The sequence below is a fragment of the Periplaneta americana genome, chromosome 14 (genome assembly GCF_040183065.1).
Source record: "Periplaneta americana isolate PAMFEO1 chromosome 14, P.americana_PAMFEO1_priV1, whole genome shotgun sequence".
NCBI lineage: Eukaryota > Metazoa > Arthropoda > Insecta > Blattodea > Blattidae > Periplaneta > Periplaneta americana.
The window spans coordinates 60,362,534-60,378,398 of record NC_091130.1 but is presented as its reverse complement, the minus strand read 5'-3'; the positions used below and the strand labels follow the sequence as shown (position 1 = coordinate 60,378,398).

Sequence of the window (15,865 nt, the reverse complement as noted above, 5' to 3'; positions counted from 1 at the left end):
TTCTTCCATTCCTCTCTATTAAGAGCTTTGCTTTCCCAGTTTCTTTCTCCAAGCAGTTTAACATCTTGGCAGATTCTGTCCTCCCATCTCAATTTAGGTCTCCCAATTCCTCTCTTGCCAACTGGTTTTGTTTTAAAAATTCTTCTAATAATTCTATCATTATTCATTCGTATTATGTGACCTACCCATTTGAGTCCATTAAGTTTAATGAACTTAACTATGATGAAGGATGTGTGGTAAGGAGAAAAATTCTCTCCGGCACTGGGATTTGAACCTGGTTTTTCAGCTCTATGTGCTGATGCTCTATCCACTAAGCCACACCAGATTCCCATTCCAATGCCGGATTGAATCCTCTCAGTTTAAGTTCCACCTCTTAGGTTCCCTCTAGTGGCCAACCCACATGCACTGCGTCATAGATGTATGACAATGGCACAATGACCAACACACTATGTACAGAGATGCACTCATTACGAGTGACTAAGTGGCCAGGGTCTGACGGTATAAGCACCGTCTTAAATCACTAAGTGATTATTTTCGCATACCATTTATTACATATATATTTCCATGTAGAAATTCTGCGTCATCACATGATGAAGGATGAGTGGAACAGAGAAAAATTCTCTTCGGCACCGGGATTTGAACCCGGGTTTTCAGCTCTACGTGCTGATGCTCTATCCACTAAGCCACACTGGATTCCCATTCCGATCCCGGTTTGAATCCTCTCAGTTTAAGTTAAGAAGGAACCTAAGAGGTGAAACTTAAACTGAAAGGATTCAATCCGGCATCGAAATGGGAATCTGATGTGGCTTAGTGGATTAGAGCATCAGCACGTAGAGCTGAAAACCTGCATTCAAATCCCGTACCAGAGAGAATTTTTCTCCAGTCCACCCATCCTTCATCATGTGATGACGCAGAATTTCTACATGGAAATATATATACTTCCGTACATTGCAATAAGAACTTAATTAGGATATCTAGTCCCTTGTACAATTGACATACCGGTAATTAAAAATTGTACCGCCTTCTCCATTGACCTCCTCCTTCCACAGCCCCAAAGATGCATCTAACAATTCTTCTCTCAAATATATCCAGTCTTCCTTCATCAGACTTAGTAAAAGTCCAGGTTTCAGGTACATAAGCCACCACTGGTCTTATAAGTGTTTTGTAAATTAATAATTTAGTATTTCTTGAAATGACGTAAATTTATGTATGTCAATAATTTTACACAATGTAATACAATACCGTAAAGCGGGGTGACTTTGAACGCTGAGGTGACTTTGAACAATAATTTAGCTCCTTTCTAAATTAAATTCTGTACCCAATTGCGAAAAAACTGTTTAAGTTGTCAATAAATTAGTTCAGTTTTTTCGAAATAGGGTACAGCATTTAATTTAGAAGGGTGCTAAATTACTGTTCAAAGTCACCTCGGCATTCAAAGTCACCCCACTTTACGGTAGCTATTTGAATGTCGTAATTGTTTTCAAAGGCAGCCGAGTAGCTCAATTGATAAGGTAACTGGCTGTGGACTGGAAGGTCACAGAGTTCTCCTCGTGTGGTGGCGGGATTTTTCTCGTTGTCAAACTTCAGAATAGTCCTAGGATCCACTCAGTCTCCTATCAAATTGAGTACGGGTCCTTCCCAAGGTAAAAGCTAATCAGAATGTGGTGCTGACACATCATCTCTTTCTACAAGAGTACCAGTCAAGAAAGCATGGAGCTCTGCCTTTATTCACTGGATGTGCTTTTATGTCGTGTAAAGGGAATATCTAAAAAATAATAAAAATGTTTTAATAAGGTTTTGTTAATTTATTACGAAAACTGGCATGCACTTATATTGACAAAAAACTGTGTTCTTTTTTATTTAGCCAATTTCAACTAACATTGGGAGAAAACCAATCTGTCATGGTGCATCATGAAGCAGACGACATTGTCGCCTTCATTTCATACTTGCACTTTCCTACAAAGCCTTCTGGCGACTTTTTCACAATAGCTGATGTATATTACAATGGGACCAGTATTCGGGGTGAATTTGTGAATCTACTGGTAGCTGTTCGTGACGTGAGTAATTTTATTCTTTATCATTTCATAGGATTAAAGTATCTGTGAGAAAGGAAGTTCATTTGATCTAACCGAAGCATCAATGCCAACTCCAGAAGTTCCTAAAATAAATTTATGTAATTAATGTAAAATTTCTTAGCATAACTACCTTCATAAGAGAAATAAAGTCAAATGTTCTGTAATCTTAAAAAACCGTATCCCTTCCTTAATCAAAGGTTTCTAGAAAGAATTTACTGATCATTTCGTAAAAACAGTTCTGCTGGTCATCAACCTTGCCTATCACTGTATGAACATAGGTAAAGAATTCCAGTTTTACAGAGTAATATAATATAATTCAACACTGCCAGACTAGTAGAAAGTTCCGGATGACCAATATGTCTGATGCCCATTGGAAATCAGTCAGTGAATAAACAATAAAGAATAGAGCAAAATTATTCCATTACATAATCTTCCAAGTTTCAACCTGAATGCAAGAAATTGAATACGAAGAGCTCGCTACAACATAATAGTACAAAATTTGGGCCATCTGAATTTTGTTTCTCTGTCTATATTAAAAATTTTACAGGAGAGCATTTAAAGATTTAAAACAATTCCATAAATCATTCGTCTAATGTTTAATAACATTATTATTATTATTATTATTATTATTATTATTATTATTATTATTATTATTGAAAGTTACACAACACAGAACTTCACGCATTGTATTCTTCACTTACATTAAATCCAGACGTTTGAGATGGGCAGGGTATGTAGCACGTATGGGTAAATCCAGAAATGCGTATAGAGTGTTAGTTGGAAGACGTGAGGAAAAAAGACTTTTGAGGAGGCCGAGAAGTAGATGGAAGAATAATATTAAAATGGATTTGAGGGAGGTGGGATATGATGCTAGGGACTGGATTAATCTTGCTCAGGATAGGGATCAATGGTGGGCTTATGTGAGGGCGGCAATGACCGTCTGGGTTCTCTAAAAGCAATTTTTAAGTATCATTATTATTATTATTATTATTATTATTATTATTATTATTATTATTATTATTATTATTATTATTATTACTGTTGTTGTTTAATACATGCCTAATACATGTTTGGATGATAACGGTCATTAATAAAATCATCATCATAATAATATCAAATATATAATTTTTAAATCTTCAGATTTACGACACTATTTATATTGTGAAATACTGATTTCAACAAAAGAGTGGCTTATTGTTATCTCACAGTCAATATATCAGATGAATCTTACGTATTCTTATTTCTACTGGTTTTAAGTGTCTCTTTTGCCAATTTAAATTTAGTGTATTGTGTAATGTTTCTCTCCATTTCTCAGGTTGGACCCATTAAGCATATCCATACAAAGACTGGTCGTGATACAGATTGCCGAGATATTATGGTGTTCGATCAGACAAATACTGGGTTACCTATTTCCTTATGGAATTCTGAGACCATAAGTCGAGCCGACAATTGGAAACCTCGTGAAACTGGTATGCTTTGTCATCATTGCTTATTACTGCTTATCCAGTGTACTTCAGTAGGTACTGATAATCATGCAAAAAAATACAGTAAATTAGTAGCTTTATACATAAATATATATTGTGAATTGACTGAATGCTCTTTTAATGATGTTTGCGACTCTGTGTGACAGACAATCTTATGATGAACATATCTTGAAAAGTAACGTAAAGCTCGTCCAGGAACTAAGGTCAAGGCAATAAATAAATAAATAAATAAATAAATAAATAAATAAATAAATAAATAAATAAATAAATAAATAAATAAATAAATAAATAAATAAATAAATAAATAAATGAATGAATGAATGAATGAATGAATGAGTGAGTGAGTGAGTAAGTGAGTAAGTAAGTAAGTAAGTAAGTAAGTAAGTAAGTAAGTAAGTAAGTAAGTAATTAAGTAAGTAAGTAATTAAGTAAGTAAGTAAAGTAAGTAAGTAAAGTAAGTAAGTAAGTAAAGTAAGTAAGTAAATAAATAAACAAATAAATATAAACGAATAAACAAAGAAACAAACAAATATATAAATAAATGTTAAAACTTTCAGAAATAGACCAGATTCAAATCCTGGTCAGTCCACAAAGATAATGATTGGAAAGTTTTTCAAAAGTTAATTCTGTTTCATCAGCTATCATTTTAACATTATTTATTTATTTATTTAATCTGATGGAGGTAAGGCTATCAGGTCTTTTCTTTCACACTACCAGAAAAAAAAATAGAAGTAAATAAGAAGAGAAATAAAAGTACAAATATAAATACAAAAAACACACACACACACTAATGCAAAAAAGCAAAGGAAAGAAAAAAATGCAATTATAAAGATAAAATCACAATAGGTACAAAAAGTACTAATATAATATATTAACTGCTTAACAAATTTATTGATTAAAAGAAAATATGTACAGGTAACTGATTGTATAAATTTCAAGAGAAACAAAACAGTAACAATTTCGAAACACTTACAGTGAAGTTAAAATATTCAGTTTAGTGTATTGTACATACACTTCTCAGACCAGCCTCATGGTCTAGTGGTCAGAGCTTCTGGCTAAAGTTCATGAGGTCCCGGGTTCGATTCCCGGTCGTCCATGACCTGGAATTTAGTTAAGTCAAGATTTAAGACCTCTCCTGGCACCACATTATCATAATCATCCTATCGTGTCATGGGGGTAATGTAACTCCGCCTTCCAGGTGCCCCAACCTCAGAAGTGGGTTACAACTAAACCACTGCCAGGAGAGAAGACCAGAAATGTCGAAAAGACAACCTGATGGCATTGGATTAAAAAAAAAACATACATTTCTCAAAATGCTTATTAAGTTTGTTCTTGAATACTGTTAAATTCCGACAGTCTCTGATTTCACTGGGTAGGGTATTCCACAAGCGCAATACCGAACTTGTGTACGATGACTGATGATGAATCACTGATGTTTTGTGTGTTGGTATGGCTAGTATGCTCTATTTTATAATAATTGTGATGATGATGATGATGATGATGATGATGATAATAATAATAATAAAAATAATAATAATAATAATAATAATAATAATAATAATAATAATAATAATACTAATAATAATTTAACCAAGTGGTGCAACCCGGCAAATTCTAACATAGGTCTCAATGTCTAAGAATACCTGCTTCAACAACATCTCTAGTAATGGTGTATCATATTTTTTCAGTTCTATTCCTTGCGGACATGCGTCTAGAATGGAATGCATTTCGCCGTGGAATGGCTGCATCAGAGTCGATGTGCTCCATTGTGACAGAAGACCCTGATATTCCTGAAGCCGCAGCTCTGAGGATCTATGCTCGTTCTGCTCCCCTCAGACCTACGGCTATTCTGGCCCAACTTGCAAGCTCTATTCCTGATCGTAAGTTATCAATTTTATGGGAATGATGTGCTGAAACTGTAGTCCCTTTGTTGTTCACACATTTTTGACACCTCTTTAAGAAACCATACATTACTCATTTTAGTTCTCGTTGAAAAATGGCAATTTTCTGACGGATATTAAGTTTCAGTTCTTCCAAGGTGTGTGAGTTTGCCGTGTATATGACATGAGTCCACAAATCGCTACTAATAACTCTGTCTTGTTGAACATCGAGCTAATGATCAGATGTGTATATAACATGAGTCCACAAATCGCTACTAATAACTCTGTCTTGTTGAACATCGAGCTAATGATCAGATGTGTATATGACATGAGTCCACAAATCGCTACTAATAACTCTGTCTTGTTGAACATCGAGCTAATGATCAGATGTGTATATGACATGAGTCCACAAATCGCTACTAATAACTCTGTCTTGTTGAACATCGAGCTAATGATCAGATGTGTATATGACATGAGTTCACAAATCGCTACTAATAACTCTGTCTTGTTGAACATCGAGCTAATGATCAGATGTGTATATGACATGAGTCCACAAATCGCTACTAATAACTCTGTCTTGTTGAACATCGAGCTAATGATCAGATGTGTATATGACATGAGTCCACAAATCGCTACTAATAACTCTGTCTTGTTGAACACCGAGCTAATGATCAGATGTATATATGACATTCACTACTAATAACTCTGTCTTGTTGAACATCGAGCTAATGATCAGATGTGTATATGACATGAGTCCACAAATCGCTACTAATAACTCTGTCTTGTTGAACATCGAGCTAATGATCAGATGTGTATATGACATGAGTCCACAAATCGCTACTAATAACTCTGTCTTGTTGAACATCGAGCTAATGATCAGATGTGTATATGACATGAGTCCACAAATCGCTACTAATAACTCTGTCTTGTTGAACATCGAGCTAATGATCAGATGTGTATATGACATGAGTCCACAAATCGCTACTAATAACTCTGTCTTGTTGAACACCGAGCTAATGATCAGATGTATATATGACATTCGCTACTAATAACTCTGTCTTGTTGAACATCGAGCTAATGATCAGATGTGTATATGACATGAGTCCACAAATCGCTACTAATAACTCTGTCTTGTTGAACATCGAGCTAATGATCAGATGTGTATATGACATGAGTCCACAAATCGCTACTAATAACTCTGTCTTGTTGAACATCGAGCTAATGATCAGATGTCATAGGCCATTGCTAAACAGCGAGTCGAATTTCTTAGGGTGCTATGCATAGACATTTCGCTAGCCTGCACTACGAGCGTGCTGAACTAGCACTGGGTATCGACTGATTACTTGTACAGGAATCATATCATATCATATCATATCATATCATATCATATCATATCATATCATATTATATATCATATCATACTGTTATATTATATCATATATCATATCATACTGGTATACCATATCATATCATATATCATATTATCAATATCAAATATCATATCATATCATACTGGTATACCATATCATATCATACTGGTATACCATATCATATCATACTGGTATACCATATCATATCATTATCAATATCAAATATCATATCATATCATACTGGTATACCATATCATATCATTATCAATATCAAATATCATATCATTATCTATATCATATCATATCATATCATATCATATCATATCATATCATATCATATCATATCATATCATATCATATCACATATCATATCATATCATATCATATCATATCATATCATATCACTAACACTGGTTTATGAATACAAAAAACGTTACCGGTAGTTCGCTGATAATCCACTGGAAGCCGGCGCTAAGAATGTCTATGAATATTATTGTTTAAACTGCGACCTGACTGCAAAACAAAGATGATAGTCATAGGCTAAGTGTAGGTCCGAATATAATGTTCTTTCATTAGTAAGCCTAATAATATATGCGTTGATGTGTGTATTTTTTTTTTTTTGACTGAATGTAGTTGCTGCTGTTCTGTGTAAATATGATAAAGGCATGAAAATTTCCGAAGACATGTGTGTCCGAAATTGTTATATTAATTGATGTGTATGTAAATATTTCACGTAATATTCAGCGTAATCTCACTGGTCAATAATTCCGTCATTGTCATCATCAACAGCACCATGTCCACGAAAATAACAGAGCGCTCCAGTTCGTGAGAACATCAATTTCGAGCCCTACTGGTAACTGATTGAAAAAGAATGAAATAATAGAGCAGTTTACCATTGCTCTTTGCAGTGCTGGTAAGAACTATTGTAAATTATGGAGAATTTGTGAAATTATGAGGGTGGAAACTTGAGTATCCAAGAAAATCTGCCTGAACACTATCTCTGTCCTTCACAAATTTAATCTAGACTTGCGAAGATTAGAATCCTGATCTCTTGTACTAGTACTGTAATAATACAACATAAAGGTACGATATTTTTGCATTATTAGCTATAATGTTATAATGATATTTCCATTCACCATCTCTTGCATTGCAGCAAGCACAATTAACAACGTGATGACTGTGCAGCAAGTGTTGGACAGAGCTGATGCAGGCAGTTCTGATAACTCGGGCGGTGATGACTCTCAGTTTACTGCACTTCTCTATTGTCTACTCACCCAATATGACCTGGACGGATGTTCCAAGCTCACCACCAAGAAATGGTATGTTCTATCCCTTCAACAGCAATAATTTTCTCATCGCATATGGTATTTAATTGTGGTAGCTAAAAATCGTATATGTTTGAAGTAGGTACAAAAATTATCTACCAATAAGAACCAAGACTCAGCATTTCTTTTCCTCCTTTCCTTGGCATCGCGGTCTAAGGCATCCCACCTCGGACTCGCATTACGGAATGCGCACTGGTTCGAGTCCTCATGGGGGAAGAAATTTTCTCATGAAATTTCGGCCACTGTATGGGACCGGTGCCCACCCAGCATCGTGATGCACTTGGGGAGCTACGATAGGTAGCGAAATCTGGTTGCGAATACCATCTATAATGGCTGAGGGGATCATCGTGCTAACCACACGATACCTCCATTCTGGTTGGATGATCGTCCACCTCTGCTTCGGCATGTGGAAGTGAGGCCAGCAGCCGGCTGGTCAGTCTAGGCCCCTTCACGGGCTATAGCGCCACGGATTATTATTTAAGTATTAGCCTTACGATACGAACATAGAAAAACTAATATTGCGGAGATATGTTTTAATTGGTTATTTAACGACATTATACTAAATGCAGATCACGAGATAGTCCAAGCCAGCTGGACAGCTCGCTAGAGGGACAGAAGAAGAAACATTGGCAAATAGTAGGTGTTGCACATTGGCAAAAGCAGTACACTTGTGTATAATAACTGGTATTAATCAGTTTGCAAAAATGTTGTTGGTCCAATGCCTTGCAGCAATGCTGTGCATCTTTTGATGTGTTCCATGCACATCTCTTCATTTGCATCATACTATACACAGGCAGTTGTCTAGGAAATTCCAATCTTATGCAGGTTGCTTACCAAATAATCATGACCTGTTATCAACCTGAACATCGCAACAGCAGATTTGTGTGGCCGTTGGGAGATTATCTCAGGGCTAGTCAATAAAATTTCCCAGGCTTTATCTTTAGCTCTAGTGTCATCATAGTTGATGATTTGAGAAAGTGGAACACCTTCCAGTGACATCTGAAGATTGTCAAAGTATCCCTGCAAAGATTCTCGTGTCAAAGCAGTCCTTGATCTCTAATATTCTGGGCAAATTTCACTGTTAGTTCAGGATGGTGTTTCATGAAACAATGAAACCATTCCATTCCTGGCCTTATCTTTAAATATTTTCTCCACAACACCTTTCTTCAAATACTGTTGAACAATGGATGATATGTCCAAACTCTGAAGTGGGAACCCCCAGTTGGCACATAAAATGAAGCATTCAACAGGACAATTTTCCTGATTCTGATTTAAAACAGGCTGTCTGCCTGCAAACGCTTTTGTCCTTCTTGCAACCATCGGGAAAAACAACTGAATAGACTACAGTGGACATCATGTTGTCAGCAAACAGCTGGCTACATTAAGAATATTGATTGATCTTTAGCTCTATCCGAATTTTGTTGTATTTGGGCAGATCTAAATTTACTTTTGATTAGTTGTTTTATAGAATAAAATGGAAGTCTGTTACTAGGTGACCAACGTTTCAGTGCCCTTTTTAGTCGAAAAGTCTGCTGTTTCATTTCTCTTTATGTCACAATGGGAAGGAATCCACTGTAACAAAATTTTTTTTGTAGTTTAGTTAGGTAATAGACCATTTTCTTACAATTCTGAATTTTAGCCCTTTTTGTAGACTGTTGTGAAATTACAGTTTGTATGGTTGCCTTTGAATGTGATAATATGATAGCATTTTGAAATCTATTTAATCTACTGTATGTAAGAGGTTTTGCAAATATATATAAATAGCAGTAACTTCTCTTTCAAAATATGTTACATATTCTCCTCCGGAATGGTAAAATGAAAAGACACAACATGTTCCCCCAGCTCCTGCTCCTTTTTAATGTGATAAGGAGATTCAACTGTATAAATTTGTAACCACCCCTTATCTTGTTTCAATTGTTTATATAGCCAGAGTCTTCAAAAGTAAGTCATCCAGTATACTTATATGCTTATTCAAGTAAGAGCATAATGGAAGAATTTTAAATACTCGTAACTTTTATTTTAGCACTCAGTGCCAGCTGCCAGTGGAAGATGTGTGCCTGAATCTGGAGTGTCCAATCGGTTCTGGAGCAGAGATACCACAGTACGATGTAATCTTCGATTTACGTGTCAGTTTATCTGATCATACTGGTACTCTTGAAAACATTCGGCTCACAGGAATTACAGCTGAACGTATTATTGGATACAAAGTAAGCAAGCACAAAATATATTCCATTATAAAATATGTCAAGAAAAGTTCATGCTAGTACAGGTCTGTTTCACACATTATCACATCATGCATTAGGGGCTGTTTTCACCACATTAATTTTTTTTTAACTACCGTGTTCTGTTTAATGGATTTTATTTTGTGTAAACATTTTCGACATAATTCATCAAATAAATCTGATTTTGATTGAATTTTATAGTTCATACTAGCGAGTCACATTAGGGGACACAGTGTTCTTATATAAAGACGAAACTAACAGATATTTACGCAATTTCACAATATGAAATTTTATAAGATTCTAACGAAATAAATATATACACGTAACTATTTCTCACAAGGAAGTGAAATAGGGAGAGGAGAACGACTAGGATGCCCTTTATCACGTACCTTGTTCAACATCTATTTGGAGGATTTAGTGAAGAACTTTTTTCAGAACATGGAAGGGGTGATAGTAGGAGGAAGAATAATAATTTGTATAAGATTTTCTAATGATATGGCATTGATAGCAGAAAAGAAGATGATACTAAGGAATATGCTACTGGAGCTAAATGACATCTGTGAGCAGTATGGGATGAAGATAAATGCAAACAAGATTAAGACCACAATTATCAGAAGAAAAATAAAGAAAGTAAACGTGCGAATTCGAAACGAGGCAGTAGAGCAAGTGGACAGCTTGAAATATTTGGGATGTACTGTAAGCAGTAACATGAGCTGCTGCCAGGAAGGAAAAAGGAGAATAACACTGGCAAAGGAAGCTTTTAATACAAAAAGAAGCATCTTCTGCGGACCTCTGGAAAAAGAACTAAGAAAGAGACTAGTGAAGTGCTTTGTGTACAGTGTGGCATTGTATGGGGGAGAAATACGAACATTACGACGAAATGAAGTGAAAATGACTAGAAACATTTGAAATGTGAATATGGAGAAGAATGGAGTATGTGAAATGGATAGACTAAATAAGAAATGAAGCTGTGTTGGAAAGAGTGGGTGAAGAAAGAATGATGCTGGAACTGATTAGGAAGAGAAAAAGGAATTGGTTGGAACACTGGCTGAGAAGAAACTGCCTGCTGAAGGTTGCACTAAAAGGAATAGTGAACGGGAGAAGAGTTTGGGTCAGAAGAAGACATCAGATGATAGACGACATTAAGACACATGGATCATATGCAGAGACAAAGAGGAAGGCAGAAAATAGGAAAGATGGAAGAATGCTGGGTTTGCAATGAAATGAATCACTCTATATGTAGTCCTGTGAAAGTGGTCTTACTTTTTAAGGAAAATTTGTTTTAAAATTTCAAGATTTCGGTATTATTGCCAATTTGTCAGTGTTACATAAAAATTATATATACCTATATTTAAGTTTTATAATCCGGGCTCATGATATAAAACACGAAAAGAGTGGTATACAGATATGTAGCATGTTCAGCATCATTGTTCATCTTTTTACAATTTACACGTTTTAATACAAGGCTGCATTCATTTGTTGACAAAATGGCAGAATGAAATGTGCCACAGAAAAAAAAATTATGAAAATATTGCTTAAAAATATATTGTTGTTCTTGGTTAAGATTTTGTGAATAAAACAAACATTCCTAGAATTCGTTTAAACATTCGTGATTCAGAAGTAGGAGAGAGGTAGAACCAACAGCAAAGAACAATAATTCAGATCTCACTTAACAGCAGAAGCAATCTATAGGCCTATAAGGGGGAACATACAAAAATGGTGTAAATTTAAAAAATAGAGCTTTAATTAGTTTTGTTGTTTTAAATATCAGAGCCTACTAAATGTTAATAAAAGCATCAACTTAAAAATGTTAATATTGTTATGTAAAACATGGCGAATATGAACTATCTTTGTGTGTAAAATTGTACCATAAAGCTGGTGTTAAGTATCTCTTTTACATAAACTGCCTAAATTTAGTAGATCTACAAGTAATAATTACTCATCAGACGAATGCATCTTCCAGTAGCTTTCTGAAGTTTTAAGAGGGCATTGATATGAATACCCTACCTGTATTTTTTTTAGAAACTTCGAGTTCATTTTTTAAATGCATTTAACACAATTTACAAAGTGCACCACCCCGAGTACGATCGAAATACATCCAATTATATTTAGTTTCCCATCGTTTTTTGTAATTAATTTCGAGTCCAACCATTTTATTTGCTGTTTCATCACTAGATGAAGGTAACACAGAAGGAATTACTGGTTCACAGATTTCTCTTTCACTTAAAGCAAATCGAGAGTTTTCTTCATTAATGCAACAGATGCACTTTCCATTGACTCCTCAATAGGTAGTATTTTCTTTATAAGAAAAGTAAACAATGTCTCTTGTTTTGCTATTGTACACTGAAATACTTATATTTACTATACAGGCTAGAACTATTTTAGTAAACAAAAATTATTAAAACTAACACTGAAAACTACGCCAACAAAAACAAAACACACCTGACTTCTTTGTAACAATTGAGACCGAAAATTCAGATAGTTTAAATTTCAACCAATCAAGATTGGCCTGCAGACCACCAATCTTCAAGGAAACAACTACCTGAAAATCTACATAACAGATTTTATTTTAGTTACAGTACTGAAAAGTCGTATCAAATTGAGATATAACATTGTTTAAATTATATTAGATAAAAAGAGTCTGAAATCCCTAGGGGGACTCCCCTGGGCCACCCCCTGAATTCATCACTGTAGACGTGTTTTTTTTTTTTATGGAAAGAAGTATAAAGAAATGGTGCAAATAACTGGCAAAATGAGAACAATTCGTCTTAACGCATCTCGAAAATTTAATCAATCTCTAGAAATGTATGACATCTAGGATTCTTTACCTCAAATACACTACTATTCTTCCGCGTATTTCCTCGTTTTTCTTAGTTTCTACAGCCAAAGAACATGAGTGTAACTAAAATAGGAAACAGCTTATTCCATATTCTTTTCTATTAGTTAATTAGAAATTGTATCATCTCACCATGTAAAATAATCTCTGCAATATGCAATGTAACAAATATGTACAAACAGACTGGTGTTCTTACAATTCTTTTCTTTCCTCTCAGGTTGATGAATTTGTCGATCTGCCCATTGACGTGAAAACACAGATGAAATGGAAGTTTCTTCTTGAGCGCTGTGCTGCCAGAGTCCTGGTGTTATGTGGCACACCAGATCGTCCACGTCCTCTGATATCATTGCTTTCGTGCACTGTGGCAGATCCTTTAGAAGTGGCTGCTTGCCTTCCAGTATACTGATCAATTTCATCTTGCTATTTTTAGTACAGCTGTAACCATTTTTTTCATCAGCAATTGAATCGCAGTTGATATTAATTGGGTTCCAGTTCGGTATTTTTAATATACTGTAATTATAATTGGCACTTTTTACTTCACTAGCAGATGAATCTATAGTTGATAATTACATGAGTTACAGTTAATTATTGTTAATACAGTTATAATGATTACTTATTTCTTCACAAGATTAATCTGCAGTTTATAATTATATTCTCACAATTATTTAAAATGCAATGAAGTGATTTGTATGGTGTACATTTTATGAAATGATTTTATATACGAGGTATGTTTAAAAATAATGACAATGAAATTCTTGTGCTCGATGTAGCAATACTGCTTCTACATACAGTATGCCTTTGTGTTAGAAGGGGAGTGATACACAACCAGAACAAGTACAATCCCCTTAGCAGTAAGTAATGCTAGGACGTCTAGTTGTTTTGTGCTGAGTTCTAATCCTGAGTCATACAAAAAATGCAGACAAATATTGAATGATATACAATTCAACCCTGTATCGAACTTAAAAAAAAGAAAAGGGACTGCTTCAGACATGGCTGAAATGTAAAAAAAAAAAGCATATGAAGATGCTGCTTTGTCTTCAGCACAGGTTTTCAAAGAAGGCCAAGAAAACTTTAACTATGGATGTTTCCCTGGCTGGTTGTCCATGTTCAGAACCAGGTATTTATGGAGATCGCGAAAATCACGACAAAATAGTTAGGTATGCAATAGATTTCTACTAATCCTTACGAATTAAGTGATTCTGATTAATAATATGCGGATAAAACAATCGCGACAAATCGCGAAATATGAACACATTCGCGAATTATTACTATTGCGTTGTTTTATAGCGAATTTCATATTCTGAGTTTTTTTCTACTTTAATTTGTTATAATATCCAAGTACGCCACATTACATGGTATTCCAGGTGTTCTGATTACATTAGTAAACTCAAAAGACGGAGAATTCAGCATTTCACTAATAATTTGAAAGTGTTAATTTGAGGGCTGCAAGTTTTTTTCGTTTTTAATGAATGTGTGTTAAATACAGTCTCAATCCAACAAATATCGTCTATTGGCCATACCGTACCTTTACCAGAATCCAACGAACCTTTAATGTTAATTATTTGGAAAGTAATATTCATACTGAGTTAATACTCCAATTCCAAAATAATTGTATTTTCCAAAATTTCCATTGATCTCCTGCAAGACTACAAATCTATCTCCAACAATCTCCGCCAACCCCAATATTAAAAAACACAAATGATAAAATTAATCTCCATAAATACCTGCCCCTGTCCATGTTGAACACCGATGACAGTGTCAAAAGTGCGTTCTATGTTAGCAAAAGATAAACGGTTAACAGCATGAATACATACGAGGTAACCATGAGTAAGGATATCGAATTTTGATAGAAGAATCAGGTACGAAAAATATTTGTTCAAAGACGATGCCTATGAACTTGTCTGAAGAACAGAAAATGTTGCCTGTCCATTAGCCAGAAAATGTTGGATTGCTTGACAAATGAACCGAATTTCATTGTACAAAGCTGTAACAGGTAACGAATCATGAGCATATGGGTACAATCTGGAAACAAAACAGCAAAGTCCAATGTGAAACACATCATTATCACCCAAACACGAGCAAATCCAGGTTCATAATCCTTTTGTTATCGCGAAATTGTTCACAAAGAATTTATATTACAGCGCCAAATAGTGAATCGAACTTAATGTCATAGGTTTCTTGACCAATTCAGGAAAAGGGTATTGTGTTGGCGATCCGATATTTCTGCCTCTTAGATCTTGCATCCCCAGATGCACCTTATTGTCGATGAAAGTGTTTTTGGCAGAGAAGCAGATTCCAGTACTTCCTCATCTATCTTTCAGTTCGTATCGACTCTTTGAGATAATTTTTTATTTATGATAATCAAATAGCAGCTGGAAGTTCACCACTACAGAACAGAAACACAAAAAAGTCACAATACAGGTCCTAAACATCATAAAGGAACAAGACTTCCAGAATTGTTACCAAGATTGAAAAACTATTGTGTACATTCCCAAGGGGCATTTTTAGTTGGGGAAAATATTAAGATGTAAATTAGTTTGATAAAAATTTTCTTTTAAAATCACTAATATTTTTAGACATGCCTCGTATGTCTAGAATTTCTGTGTAATTTCTATAATAATACAGATTTAATGTTAATTAATTATACTATTTCATGATACCAATTAGGGCAGT

The 15,865-nt window shown here is 34.8% G+C and overlaps 1 protein-coding gene across 1 annotated transcript; it reads left to right on the top strand.

The window, feature by feature from the left end:
• Positions 1-1,875: 1,875 nt before the first annotated feature.
• Positions 1,876-15,865, top strand: hdm (meiosis specific with OB domains hold'em). The gene is made up of 6 exons (XM_069845380.1): positions 1,876-2,057; positions 3,391-3,544; positions 5,248-5,439; positions 7,963-8,128; positions 10,158-10,341; positions 13,410-15,865. Exons 1-6 carry the CDS (start codon positions 1,902-1,904, stop codon positions 13,596-13,598), a joined length of 1,041 nt encoding a protein of 346 aa, XP_069701481.1. The 5' UTR covers positions 1,876-1,901; the 3' UTR covers positions 13,599-15,865.